This window comes from Sciurus vulgaris (assembly GCF_902686455.1).
Source record: "Sciurus vulgaris genome assembly, chromosome: 12".
In the NCBI taxonomy this organism is placed as follows: domain Eukaryota; kingdom Metazoa; phylum Chordata; class Mammalia; order Rodentia; family Sciuridae; genus Sciurus; species Sciurus vulgaris.
In genome coordinates this window covers 20489968-20505702 of record NC_136473.1, presented here as the reverse complement: position 1 = coordinate 20505702, position 15735 = coordinate 20489968, and the positions used below count along the sequence as shown (strand labels likewise).

Here is a 15735-nt window from a genome sequence, read left to right as displayed (position 1 = left end):
TTAGGAAAGCAGAACAATTTGCAAAGATCTTGTGAGGGTGTAAATAGAACTTCATTAGCTTTCCTCTGCCCTGCCTTAGTTTTGACTAACCCTCCTTACAGGGTGCAGAATTCCTCAGGCTTTTTATCTGATCCATTGTAGATAAACTCTTCTGTTTTGTGACAAGAAAATAGTCTTAAGGGAAGATACACACCTGAACTTACTTTGCACTAGACACCAGGCTAAGGGATACCTGAGATAATCAATTTTTAAAGGGAAAGAGTTCCTTCTGGCTCACAGTTTTGGAGTTTCAGTCCAAGATCAACTGACCCCATTGCTTTGGGCCTGTGGCAGTACACCACACTCATGAGCTGGAGCAAAACCATTTACCTCATGGCAGCCAGGGAACAAAGGACAGAAGAAATGGAAGACTCTTTCAGTTCTTTCCTGCATTAACCCCTTCCTTCCTTCCTCCCTCAACTGTTGACGGATTAATTCAACAGCAAAAACCTCCAGCAGGAGAGACAGTATAACTCAAGGGAAAACAAAGATGGAAGCTGTGTATTTAGTGGTGGGAAGGTAAGGTAGAATTTAACCCCTTCACCCAATTTTAAGATCAGCTTCCTGTGTTGTTATGAAGGTAACTAAAGAATAAAAGCTTCCCCTCTGCAATCCTTCTGCTCTTAGTGCCCAGAGAGTTTCCTCTACATGATGCACAACCATAGAAACGAAAAGATGCACCCCATTTGTGTACAATGAATCAAAACGCAGTCTGTAAAAATAAGAAAAATTAAAAGAATTTTAAAAATAAATAAATACTAAAAAAAATTTTTTTGTTGTCTTGCATGACAAGAGTTTTCATTGAAAACCAATCACAACAATGAAAACCAACACTCACATTTATACTAATAGTTTGGTTTCGGCTTATATTGTCTGGAATTTATGTGTGTGGGATTCTGTTCCCCTCCCCAGGACAAAGGTTAAGTGGCCACCAGGCTGCTGAGATGTTGGACCATGGAAAGGTGCTAACCCTCCCTTTTTCCTGTTTTCAGGTACTATGTTCTCTGCTTCAAGTCCAGTGAAGAGCCTCCCATGAGCCCTGACACCTGTGCCACCATCTTGGAAAAAGCTGGCCTTGATAACTGGGCTCTGGGAAAAACAAAAGTAACACGTCATGTAATTCTCTTGGGAAACAATGATTTATTGAGAATTATAACATTTTACAGTTATTGAAAGTATTATAGGGATAGATGTAGCTTCTTGGTAGAACACTTGTCTGGCATGCTTGAAACCCTGGATTTGATCCCCAGAACTGCAAAAAAAAAAAAAAAAAAAAAAAAAAGGAAAATATTATGACTTTTTATGAATCCCTGTTTTAAAGGAGTTAGAAATTTACAAATTCATAAAGATTTCCTTTATCAAAATTAAATACTTGTGTTCTTCAAAAGGTTTCTTTAAAGAAATGCAAGAAAAATTTTCCTCAGAGATTTATCCAAAGCAAATGAAACTTATCATGAATACACTTTACTTCAAATAGTACTGAAAACAGACAATGATTTCCTATTGTAATCACCAACAAATAGAGTCAAAAAGCGGTAGAGAATCAAAGTAATCAAAATAGAAGTTCTATTTTTCTTTTTTCTTTTTTCTTGATTCTCAAGTTTTCTTCTATTATATACTTTGAAATTTATCTGGAGTAAACTATTCACCATTATTACTGGACTTGTTCCATGTGTTTTGGTATTGGTGTGTTAACTCTGAGAACCTGTGAGATCTTATCCTATGTAATCCCTTAGAGAATAAAGTAGAAAATTATAACTAATCTTGAAGATAGAAATAAGATGGTAGCTGTCTGGAGAAAAGATTCATTGGGATTTTCAGATATCCTCATAGCGTCACAAGATAAGGATAAGGAAATAAACAGGTACCAGTGCACACTAAAAGTATCTGAGGGCATGCTAAATGCCTCACTGGGGAGGATAACAAAATGGGCTGACCATAAGTGAAGAGATACTCATAGATTGGCCATTTAAAATAATTATTATCAGACACACCACAGCAGTGCCAGGACAAACTTCCACATTTGCAGAGAAACTTGTTTCTTTTCTTGCCGGTAGGAAGATTGGGAGAGAATTTTCATAATGTTCAGGTGAGGTGTTAGTCCTGTAACAATGTAAGAGATTTTAAAAACATGTCTATCTTAGACTCAATGCCCTACATATTCAGTAATCCATATTTACTTTAATACGTAGACAGGGGAGATTCTGGCATTGAAAAGATACGTATTTTTATTCACTGTTTTCTTTTAGATATTCACAAAAATGAATTCCATCAGGCTGAAATCTCATCATTTATGGTCTGAAACACATGCTTAACTTCAAATGGAGTTTTAACTTGTAAAAAGGCCCTTTGCCATCCCAGTTCTGCATGATATTTAAGTAGCATTTTAAAGCTATTTGTATTTTTCCACTTCACCTTTTCCAATTCATTAACATGGATAAAAGTATTTAATATGAGGACATTTCTAATGCTATGCAAAAAAATGATGACCTTTTCAAACAGATTGAATTTTAAATGAATTGTCAACAGCAGAATGGATGCAATATATTAACACGTAGAGTCCCGTAGCAATTAAAACTAAATTCAAGCAAAATCTACAATACCAAACTATTTGTATGTGGGTGCCAAGCTTTCAAGTTCAATTGAACGACAAGCAGGGTTACCAGGTGTCATGACTCAGGCATAAAATTTGAATTTAAGTGCCTTTCTTGATAGATTCAATAAACTCTTTGAAGTGACCTTTATTAGTAAATTTATCCATCAGAAAAAAAAAATCCTTTTTATTTCATTAGGGAGAATGGGGAAACTAGAAATTCTTAGATGAGAAGAACACTCAGGCCTTCATGCCCCTTCCCTGTTCCCAGTGATCCAAAGTCAGCCCTCCTTTCCACAAGGTGGCTTCGGATCTAGTGAGAACATTGTTAATATGTAAGTCCCATCCTCCCAGATGTGAGATACAAATAAAAACTTAAATTGAGCAACAAATATACCACTTATGTTAACTTTTGAAGTAAAAAGTATGTTTTTAGAGTTCTATTCTTTTGAGAAAAGCAAGTGAATGATTCAAGCATTTCAAAATGTATATATATATATATTTCCACATATACAAAATATATGTAAAGTATATATAAGCTCTAGATTATGATTCCCAACATATTTTAATGCATCTATGTCAATTTCTTTGAAATAGTCACAGAATTGAAACCTCAGGATTTACTGGGCTAATTAAACCAGCCTGGGTCCCTGTCTCTGCCTTACACCCTCCACTAACAATCCTATGCGCCTCTAAAGGACAGAGCCCCTGCTTTATTCATCTTTGTACCCCCACCAAATAACTACACATAAGAGGTCTAAATAAACAGCTGATGAACAAATAACTGTATTGTCCTTGGGAAGTATCTTTCTCTTTTTTTTTTTAAAGCATAAAAATTAGCTTACCCAGGATATGTGATGCTAAAATTTTGCTAAAAGAGCTCAGTATCCTCACTCTTACTATTGCATTCAACAGAACCTAAAATTTCCTGTTGTAAATCAGCGCTATCATTGCCATCTTCTGCTTCTTTCTCAGAGCATGGTTTTCTTCGAGTGTAAAAATCTATGCTGTCTGAGCAACGCCCAGGCCAAAGAAGCAAAAGATAGTGGTTTCCAGAATCTAAAGAGATTGAGCATACAGCCTATTTGTTCTTCGAAGCATAGCACATGACTGCTTTACATCTGTGTGCCATGGTTTTATTTAAATTTTATTTTAATTCTTTTAAGGTGTTCCTTAAATATTATCATGTGGAACAGTTAAATCTAATGCGGAAAGAAGCCATTGACAAGCTCATTTTGATTCAAGCCTGTATCAGAGCATTCTTGTGTTCTAGAAGATACCAAAAACTACAACAGAAAAGGAAAGAAAGTGCTATAATAATACAGTCAGGTAATTACTCAGAACACTTCACAGTATAACAAAGAATAATGTTATGTTTTGATATGGGCATGGAATTAGATCTCCTAGTACTTCTTATATACAAACTTCCAATTCTCAAGGAGCTTTTATGTTTATTTCCAATCTGGGTTGTCTTGATATTTTCTCTATGTTAAATCTAAATCAGATTGTTTTAGTGACTGACACTTTTAATATTTTTGCTTTAAATAAAATAACTTTTAAATTTTCTGTCAAGGATTAGTGAAATGCAATTGACCTATTGCACAAGACATGGCAAATGACTGAATTAATTATGGCTCTCAAGAATCATATTCCAGTATTATAAGTTATCAGACAATAAGATTTTTCCTAGTCTATTCCAAAGGTTACACTTGCCATAATTTTTGACAACTTAATTAAATTTTATTTTGTTAAAGGGCATTCATTTCTTTTTATTAGCTCTAGGAAAATAATATTTAGAATCATACTTCACAAATTCATCATAAAATGTATTAATAGACTTAGTATGGTTTGGCAAAATGTCTTTCAAAAATTTTCAGATGGATACCCATAGTAAAATATATTTTATTTGATAATCCAATACACACACAGACTACAGGCAATACACTCTGATATTTTCTATTCTAATGTATTTTCTTTCATTTTTAGATGCTAGATTTTGACCATTAAGTCGATTTTAGGATCCTCTAAATGGTGTGTATTCTGCAGAACATTGATGCAGTGAGGGGAATAACTGACATTCAAGATAGTCACATTCCAGTCCCAGTTCTGTCAATCAGTTACAGGTCATCATTATCTCTTTTGGAATTTTAAGTTGTTAACTTCTCACTAAGACATCAAAATGCAGTCCATGTAATTTGTTCCAAAATGCACAAAGCTCTCAAAAAAAGTCTTTCATAAATCATTTGGCAGTGGAACATGTCCTAATATAAAGTGAGGTTATTTGCAGTCCTATATGCATTCCATTTAGTTAAAATATTCTGTTTTTTTCTGAAGTATTCATTCGTTTGATTATGGGATGCTGCCCTAACATGAAGACTATTGCAGAACAGGTGATCACTCAATGTTACCTTTCTAAAATAAAATCATCTTTTTTTTTTTTTTTTTTTGGTGGGGGGCTCACTATGTTGCCCAGGCTGGTCTCAAACTCCTGGACTTGGGTAGTCCTCCCATGTCAGCCTCCTGAGTAACTGGGACTACAGGTACATCTGCACTCACTGCACTAGGCTAAAACAAAATTTTGTAATCTGAATTTTGAAAAGTTATCAGGCCCCCAGGATAATTGGCAAAATGTCCAAAATATACAGTTAGATAATAAGATAATGAAAACTTTCACCATGAAGAGTTGAACATAACAAAAAAAGGAAAATAATTATTAGCAAATTTTCAATAATTTTGTCATTGATTTGGCTCATTTCTATCATTCTAGTGTGATTTTAGTCCTCCCCTGGGTATGAAAGACACTTCAGTGATTCTGTTGCTGTACTTGCATCTAGAAGCATCTTGTTACTGACCTTCATTTAAAAAATAAAAAAGTTTTAAAAATACCTGTTCTATATGGCATCTTTAATTTCATTTTCCCTTTGACATCGATGGTCAAAACCTCTTGTTTTGTTCATTTAGGTGACCTTCTTGTATTTCCTATGATTAATGCTGCTTTGGGCCTTGCATGTTTCAGCTGCAAGAGGACATCTAGCAAGGAAACAAAGAAAAGAAATGGTTAACATGAAAAACACAGCAGGAGCAACTATCCAGATGTGTGATCAAGAACTTGACTACAAGAAAAACTCTGAAAATAAGAGGTAGGATGATGTTCTTTCTTGTATGGTTTTGAAATAAAGGTTTTTCAAACCTGTAAGGTCATAGAACAACGTTCACAGTCTCTCTCATACTAACCAGCTACTGACCCATAAAATGTCAGTGAGCACCCAGGGGCCACCCTTGTGCTCTTATCTTAGCTGGGAGTTCATCAGTATCTCACACTTTCCTTCCCAGAGTGTTGTGGCTCCCCCTGGCCTCTACCAGACTGCTCTCTGGAAGTAGTTCTGTTGCAAAAACTGAATATCCTTTGATAATCACTCTTCCTCTCCCCACATTCAAATATCCCTCCTCATCTAAACTATGTCCCTGGGCCCACACATTTATTCCTGTGGTCTTAAGAATCAATATACCAGTGGCCACTGAATCATAATCACCAGCTGCCCTTCTACTTCTGAGACTTCTTATGAATATTTCCAAGTGCACCTGAGCAGATCCACCTGAACTTATTTATTCAGCAGGCTTTATGTTAGGCAGTGGACACACACAGATAAATGAAACAAAATCCTTATCAAATTGCTCCCAGCCGGGGGCTGAAGAAATAGCTCGTTTTGGAGAGTGCTCCCTAGCATGCGCAAGGGCCACAGTTCGAATCCCCCGAGCCTCAGAGAGAGAAAAAAAAAAAAAAATTGCTGCCAGCATCACGGTAAAGAAATATGACCCTTAAATACATTTCTACTGAATTGAGTTAAAATATGCAAGGAGTTTGGAGAGAGTAAGGAGGGTTCCTGCCTTCATGATAAGGATTAAGGAGGGGAAAAATACCTAGATTTTGCCCATGTGGTAAAACTTGAATTGATCAAAAGATAAGCAACTGATTCTCCAGGGAAGTAAAGATCATTCCAGCCCCAACTTTAACATCAGAACTGGCCACAGAAAGGGTGAAAGAATGGGATAGAAGAAGAGATGTGTTCTCTCCCTGCTCAGCCACACCTGGTCTTCTCTCACCCAAGACTCTGATGCCAAGAGTGATCTCATAGATGGTTTTCCTACCATCCCCCCCCTCACCTTCACTCACACTCTCTCTACCTCACACAGACCAGCCTTCTTTCCTTGTTTGACAAACACAAATGTTTATCTGACATGCAAAGGCATTTGGTGTCCTCAGTTCTTTGTGTATTCAGAGACCTACCTAGATGCTCTCTGTCCTTGCCTGTAACATCCAAGTCATTTGTTTCTCCTTGTTCCTGGTTGTAAAACAGTCCAGCAAACTTCAAAGTGACTGCATGCATGCCTCAGGGACAGGCGGATGGATGTTATCTGTGACACCCAGACCTCAGGAGTCCAGAGAAATGTAAACTGATTACAGATGGAAAAAAGAAACACCAATTTTACTACTAGAAATGGCTACTTGCAGAATTTAAATTATACTTGTAGATATTTCATTTAATGAGGAAGTCTGATGTTCAGTTAGATCGTATCTGCTTCCATCTTCTGAGGACATGAGGGATTAGCTTTCCATTTAGCAGATACTTATTAAGCATCTACTACATATAAGATCCATGTTAGGGGACATGAATGTGAATAAGAAACCTTCCCACATGGACTGGCATGGGAATTTGACATTTATTTGACTGTCAGAACGCAAAGCCAGACATAAAAGAAGTACAAGGATTTTGAATGATAATGTAGGAGAAAATGAAAATATTTTACCTGACTACACAGTGTCTACATGTATTGATACATCAGCTGGTACCCCATTAATGTGCATCAGTTCAAATAAATTTAATTTCTAAGAAAAAGTACAAGCAAAGAGTCGAAGGAAGCCAGAGGAAGGCAAGAGAAATGTCAGAGAAAGTGAGGCAGAGCACCTGGCACACACCCAGTGACTCAGGTCTGCTCTCTAGCACACTCAGTCCTCCAGGACTTGTGGCTTTCCTTTCCTGAAGTACCTGAAGCCCTGTTTTCCTTTACCCTTCATTGAGCAGCCCCCGACCGATGACCTAGAAAAGCATACTTGAGATTTAGAAAAGGGTTGAGCCCTCCCAACCTCTCTGGCCGGTGTCAGAAGAGACCATCACCAGTCCTTCCCCTGCTGGAGCTGTGAAGGGTTCTCCTGGGAAGCATCTTTGCACATCTGTAGGTCCTCCAGGGACTTGCTAGCCTCGGGTGCATAGTGGCATGTCCTGTAGCATGAATTCAGACATGTCACTGACATGGGATGGACCTGGGAATTTGAGCAGTGCATACAGGGTCTTACCAGTAAGACACACTTGAAGTCTCAATACTAATTTTTGGATTTTTTTTCTTTTCTTTTTTTTTTTTTTTTTTTTGGACTGTCAACATTTAGAGATTGCATGCTTATCTTCTCTCATTCATTGCATATTTTGATTAAATATAAATATGCTGGCAAGATTAATTAAGATGAAATATTCAAGATAATAGCATGACCACTCATTGAAAGGATGGGGATTTGTGGTTCCCTACGTAGTTTTCTGTTTCTTCCAAGATTCTGATGTACCTCCAGAGTAAACCTGGGGAAGCCAGAGTAGGCCTAACAAATGATCAATGGTATTAGGAAAATGGAGTCCCAGGAGATGTTTCCACCTTTGACTCAAAGAAGAGTCCTTCTTCACAACCAGATTGCAAAAAACCAAAACTCACATAGGGTCCTGGGCTGATTTGAAAGTGTTGGGCAAAAGCCCCCCCAAAGAGCAGGAAGAGGTATAGAAGGTCAAGTTATGACTTTTTAACTCCACCTAATGCCTTTTTCCTGGCTGCATTGCTCTTGTGAGGGTTTTGACCTTGGCTTGGGGGTGGGGGAGAAAAAAAATATATGAAAAAGACCTTATCTCCTTATCTTCAAGTTAAGGTGAAATCAGTTTTAAAGGATATTGGCAAAGCAACAACTGGAAACTACATGATCATGAGCTGTATCGAGGACACTGCTGTAGCTTTAATTTTGCAAGCTAATTCCTGTGATCAAGATACTTAGTGGTTATTAAACTAGAGTACATGAGCCTCAGGTACATATTCTGCTTACTGGTCTCAAAACTAGGCATGTTTTCCACAACCTCTCAGTACTGTGGGCACTTTGTTCTAAAAATAATACATTTGGAGGCGATTAACTTCCTATAATGTTGATACCTCATGAAATGAAGATGGAGTTCTTCCCAGGTCCATCTGTATCTGCCTTTGAGTCGAAACTGGTTTTCTCGTTATTTGAATAGGAACCGTAGTTGTCAGAAGAGAGTAGAGAGAACATTTTGGGAAGCATTTGATTAATGTGACTTGATAAACTATTTTTGAGCTCTTTTTGCTCCTTTGTTTTTTTCCCATCCTTATCCAGCTTGTAGCTATTGCCAAAAGAAGTAATAAACTCCAGTTTAGTATCATCACGCATTCTCATTATAATATGTTTTGCACAGGGAAGCTTTTGCAAAGAAATGGACAGAAAACTCAGTATCTACTAATGAAATGGTGATTCCAGCTCCAAATAATAGAGGGAGTCCCTTGGTAGGGAAGACTTCTACTTTCCAAATCAAAAGGGAAGCCACTAATGCTCTTGAGAGTAACAACAGAGGACATCAAACTCAGAAAAAAGTGTATAATGCCTACGGGAAAGAGGCTAATCAAGAACAGTACCTCGTGGGCGACACTTGGGCAGAAGTAAGCCCCAAAGAGAAGTATATAAAAGACCAAGAAGAAAACAAAATAAAGACAAAGGAGGAAAACACGGTGATTCAGAGTCACTATCAGAGGTACACTGAGGAAAGGAATCTTAAAGAATCAAAAGCGTCTTATCTGGGAAAGGGAGCCACATCAGAGAGGCCAAGCTACCCAGGACTTTGGTCAGCTGAGAATGAGAATTCCTTTAAAAAGACTTTGGAACCTAGCCTTAGCCAAAGGTCAGTTTCTCAAAATGCAAATAACAAGGACAGAGAAAAGACGTCTGTAGTTACCCAGAGTTCATCCATGGGCAGCCAGGAGAGAGGCCATCAGAGACACAAGGAACCAGTGATTCAGGACCAGGACGAAAACAAAGCCGCCGTGTTCATTCAGAGCAAATACCGGGGATTTAAGCAAAGGCAACAACTAAGGAAGGGCAGGATGTCTCCTTCCTCTGAGAATCAAGAGATTATCACAACACCATCCGAAATAGCAAGAGATACCTACAGTGTGCATTCCTGTCCCACAAAACTTGGGGAAACCCCCAATATCAAGATGAAAGATGACAGACACTCAAAAGCATCTTCACAAAAAGCAGCCTGTGATTTGGCAATATTTTCAAAACAGGTATGTAAATAAACAAATTTATTTACTAGTATAAACCTCTGGGAATGACCCAATAGCTTAATTAAACAAATAACTAATAGCTGGTGCATTGTTTCATCTGTGTGTGAGGCCTTTTCAATGAAATCTCAAGGATTATACTAAATAAATAGCCATAAACTTATAAAACAATTTACTAAGATAAAAACAGCACCAAATGGGATAGAAACCTCATGTAGTAAGGATACTGGACATTGACATAGAGCTTTTAAAAGGCTGGGATTAGACAGTGCAAAATTTCATGTTTCTGGGAGAACTTTTGTTACTGCTAAAGAAAAAAAATAAGTTTTGTAAACCTCCTAGTCTATTCTTTCTCCCTGCCTCAATTTTTGGTTGAAAAGACATAATTAGGTGTTAAAATGAGATATGTAACCATACTAAGGTATATATTTGATGAAACTGTCCTGACAATAAGCAAATCACAGACAATGAAGTTCATAAAGAAAAAAAACGGAGAAATTCTCTCTTGGAGACTGGTTCATGCCACCCAGAGGCATGTCTCCACTGACCTAGAGAGGAGCATAGGAAACAGTAGGTTTGGGGGCTTCTAGAAGGCGTTTGTAGATTTCCGATAAATTAGCACTATGGAGAGATACAGGAACCAGTTCTATCAATGTCTATTCCAGTTCCTGCTCTTTCTAGGAATTAACCTGAAGGAAATGACTTTTTGTTAGCACTTTTATTTTATCCTGCTTAAAGTGAAAGATTACAACTCGATGACCTCTAAAATACATGAATTCCCAGGGTAGTCCATGGTGTATAAAATAAGAAGAAATATCATAATAGGGCAGTTCAAGGAAGGATTATCTAATATCCCTGAGTCCCTAAAATTTGCCTTTGTCTCTGGTGGCAGCTGAGCCCATGAAAAATGCACTAATTGTCCCTGGTCCCCACCTTAGTGTTACAGGTATGGCCTCACATCTCCAACCTCTGATTGTTAATGGAGATGTGCCACTGATTAATCTACCTAGTCCCTATTTTATTTTTTTAAGCACCTGGAAATAGTGAATTTACATCTTACATGCAATCCTTCCTTTCTTTGGTACCTAAATTTGCTGACTCCAAAATTCAAATCAAGGGTTAAAACCCAGACCTGCTGTGCTACTGAGACACTGAAAAGAATTAGCATTACCAACTCATCCACCAGAGGCTGGCTAATGACATCACGGGAATGGATTCAATGTTCCACCCAGGCAGAGAAGCAGGAGTCCACACTCACCCTAGCGGGACAGCCCGGTTAACAGAGCTGGAATACAGATGAGACAGAAGCAAAATGGGTGGGTGGGAAAAAAGAAGATCTAGAAGAAGAGAGTTGCCCTGAAGAGAGTCAGGCTAAGAAGACTGGAAAGAAAAGGAGGGTGGTTTAGCATCATGAGAGACAGCAGAGGGCTTCCTCAGGATAGAAGCAGAAAGGCAATCCCAGCAGAATGCTAAGGGCAGATGCCAGATCTCAGGAATCCCACGAAGGACTTGATCAAGATGCCGTGTGGCACTGTAGCATGACGTGTTTGGCAGTTTTTTCATGAGAAATGTGAGATGAGTAAGTAGAACAAAGGGGGAGTTATGTTAAGTGAGGACATTATCAGACCTTGGTGCAAGAGTCAGGGTGGGTTCTAGAGAAAGAGGAGCATGGGAGAGGCAGGGAATGTTAATAAGGAATTGAGCAGACCCCCATGTTCCTGTGATGTTCTAAGAATTCTTTCTCTTGATTTGCTCTGGCACAACACCCTTTTAGATATCGAAGTTATCTGAAGAATATTTCATTCTGCAGAAAAAAATGAATGAAATGATTTTGTCACAGCAACTGAAGCCACTTTATCTGGGCGTTGGTCCCTGTAAGCCAATCAACGGACGGGTGTCTTCACCTCAGCAGGGTCTCTCAGGTAAAAAAATCAATAAAGCCAGAACTTCCTAAAGGGGAAGAAAATGTCAGATACTTTATTAGTTTTCCACCTGTATTATATAGCAGATTTGAGATGACTGTGTTCTGTCTCCAGGGGAACCTTTGTTCATTCCATTTCTTATAAGCATATGCACATTTTCCAGAATGGTCTACACACCTCCTACCTTCTCATACATCTTTCACCTCCTGTTTCCTTCTTTTTCTTTTTCTTTTTTTTTTTTTTCTTTTTCTCTTTCACAACGCTTTAACTAGAACTTATCCTGTGACACCATAAGGAAACAAAAAGCAATGGTTTAGAGAAAGTAGGTCAGGATTCAGGATCAATAAGAGAAAACAAACACATGAAATATTTCTATTTCTTTGATCGACATCAGCAAACTTGAATGTAGGGTGGAAAGTGCAAATCTCTGTTCAGGTGTGCAAACCCAGATGTATAAGAAATACCATTATTCAATTTTCTTCTGATCAGCCTCAGTCACACACTGCCCCCATTGCACCAAACTAAACTGATGAAGAATTCAATCTCATTAATTATCCACCCCCACCACAGGGCTGTACAAAGGCCTACGGAGGCCACTGAAAGATCAGATAGAGTCTGCATTCACTTTTTGTCTATGAAGTTACTTTTGGGATACCCATCGTCCAAGCTGGCCTCCATGACCCCTTCAAATTGAGAATCTCTGCTATTCCCATACCTGCAGGCTGCACCTGGGAATGGAGGTCTGAAGTCTCACTGTGTCTGCCATGTTCCAGGTAGTCCCCCTCTGAGGCCTGATCACCTCCATATCAACTGCCACTCAAAGCTTCAGAATTTCTAATGTGGACCCTGCTGACCTCTAGGAGATTCTTCTGGAAGAATTTGCATTTATTTACCCTCACTTTCTTTTAGGCCTTCTGCTTTCTTGACACCATCTTTGGAATGAGTTTGACTCGTAGGAAAGACAGGAAGACCATCAGGCCTCATTCAGCTTCTGATTTCTTCCCAGCAAAAATCTCTAAGGCAAAAAACACTAAGATGAGCTTGGCTATTTTCCTGGCATGGGAGGAAGGGAAATAGCTTTAATATTTCTATCAGTTAGCCTGCCTATTGTGGCGAAGCTTTAAAAATAACCAAACAACAAAAACTGTGTACCCAGTGGCACTTGGGTGCTTGCCCTTGCAGCTCTTCTACTCTCTGGTTCTGGCCAGAACCTTTCACTCTAAAGAATAGAATGTAGCAAAAAAAATGGATGGAATTGGAGAATATCATGCTAAGTGAAATAAGCCAATCCCAAAAAACCAAAGGCTGAATGTTTTCCCTGATAAGTGAAGAATGATATATAATGGGGTTGGGGGTGTGGGGAGTGAAAGAAGAATGGGGGAACTTTAGATTATGTAGAAGGAAATGAGAGGGAGTGGTGGGTATGAAAAATGGTGGAATGAGACAGGCATCATTATTCTATGTACATGTATGATTACATGAATGGTATGAATCTACATCGTGCACAACCATAGAAATGAAATGATGTACCCCATTTGTGTACAATGAATCAAATGTAGTCTGTAAAAAGTTTTTTTAGAAAGAGGCACAAAAAAAAAAAAAAAATAGAATATAGCAAGTCAGATCACAGAGGTCCTTAGGTTGGCTGCTTCCCTTGAGCTGTGCCCCAAGGCACATGACCTGTGACTAGGAAGAGGAGGAGGGCATCAGCTGCAGGTTCCCACTTGGTTGCCTGTTTGCCTGTGCAGGTAAGTATGGGCAGAGAGATGCAGAGGTGTGGGGATGCGGGAAAGCCAGGAAGACCCCTGCAAAGCAGCTCAGCTCATACAGTCCACTTTCATCCCAGTCCATGACTGGAAAGGGGAGGTGGAAGTGAGAAGCACCGTCCTGGGAGGTTGTGGAGGCTGCTGGCATGTGACCTGGCTATCGCTTTCGAACTTCCCAGGGACTTTGAATAGGCCTGAGAAGCAGCAGAACAGCACTAGAAATTCACTTTCCTCTTCAATCTCACATTTTTTTTTTAATGGACTTAAGAAGAATATCAAAAATCCATTATTGGCTTAAATGAAGGAGATCATAACTCAGAAACATTTCTTTAGCCCTTCAGATTCAGAAGGAGAATCTTTTTGTCCCCCATTTATGTAGAGAGGTTATGTGTTCTACTGTAATTGTTGAAGGTTAAATTGGCAAACATCTAATTGTCCTGAGTGCTCAAGAATAACAAATAAAGTGCCTCAGAGACAGTCTAAAGTAGCCAGAAGACACAGAAGGACCTGGTAGACCTGACATCCCCAAACCTACAAGTAAGGGAAGATGCCATTGATGTCAGTGACCAGAGACTAGATTGGACAAGCCATTCAGCAGATGCTGGTGAGCAGCCCCAAATGGCTACAGAGCAGGTGACTATGCCTCACTAATGCCTTAGAGCTGCTGAAATCATCCACCCCACCCACAGCTTTGATGTGGCCCTGGGCTGAAAAATGGGAAGGTCAGAAACCAAAAATGACTAAGTTCACTCAGACACTAAGACAATTGAAAGCAACTGAGTTGAACTAGGATTTGTTAACAATAATTCTAGAAAGTAGAGATGAGCCCTAAGAAGTAGGGATTAAGTCCAGTTTTAGTAAAATTAAGTGACATTTTTGTGAATCTGAATCGTAGTGGTGAAAAAATGTAACTTGGCTATATGTAGACAACTGCATTTTTTAAAAAGATCATTCTGATCACATCACATGAATAGAATTTGACCATGATGAAGGGAAATGTGGAAGGCCAGCATGAGAGGATGGCAGTCTGGACGAGGTCATGGCCAAGAAGGTAGTTTCAAGCTGATCAGTCAATAGATGGCAAAGGATTTGGAGACAGGTTGCATGAGATGGGGGCAAGTCAAGGTGATCAGCTGAGGTGAGCATACTTGAGGTGGGTAGGATAAGATGAAGAGCAGGGTTAGGGGCTGGGTTCAAAGTATGTCAAGCTGTTGATTCATTCAAACCTCTCAGGTAGGCAGGTGGACACTGACCTGGTAACTGAAGCCAAGGAGTAGATAGGATTTGTAGGAAATTTTACAATGAGAAGAGAAAAGAGGGGGAAAGGGAAGAGGAAGGAGAAGGGGACCTAACACAGGAGCTCAGACAGTTTGGTTCATTTGATCATTTATTAATTGGGTTGTTGTTTTTTTGTTTTCCGAGTTCTTTATATATTCTGAATATTAATCTTCAGTCAGAAGAGTAGCTAGTGAAGATTTTCTCTACCTGGGCAGGACAGGTAGAGAAGAGCCATCAAAGAACATGGAGGATGGCCAGGGAGCCTGGAACCTCAATGCCAGGCAAGATGGAGTCTAATAGGAAACTGGGCAGAAAGATGCTGAGAGAGTAAGAAAAGAAAAGAATCATGTCCATGGAATTTTCTACTCGGTAACAGTTACTAATTGAATTCTCCAAGATGTTATTTAAATATTAGAAAAGACACAGAAGGAAAGGGGGATATAACCATTGGGTTCCTTTTGAGACTTGTCCCCAACATTTGTGATTACCATCTATATTCATCTATTTTAATGATATGTTTATTTTTAAAATCTTGACTAGCTTATAAACATTCACTATAAAATATAGGCCAGAGAATTTAAGCCAAGGTCACACTGATACCGCCGTTTACCGGTGACGAGTTCTGCTCCTTCTAATGTTGAAGATTGAACACTAGAGAAGCACGCCAAGGCAAGCATATTAAGCAGGTTTTATTTAAAGCTAATAATACAGACTTCTTCCAGCAGGGAGAAGGGGGCCATGGCTGATG

General features: G+C 38.9%; 1 protein-coding gene across 1 annotated transcript in view; it reads left to right on the top strand.

The window, feature by feature from the left end:
• The window catches only part of MYO3A (myosin IIIA), a 224368-nt gene that overhangs the window by 180688 nt on the left and 27945 nt on the right, over window positions 1–15735 (top strand). The window contains 5 exon segments of the mRNA XM_079107812.1: window positions 1032–1143; window positions 3799–3961; window positions 5649–5772; window positions 9157–10024; window positions 11796–11943. Of these exon segments, the coding sequence (XP_078963938.1) occupies window positions 1032–1143; window positions 3799–3961; window positions 5649–5772; window positions 9157–10024; window positions 11796–11943 (1415 nt within the window).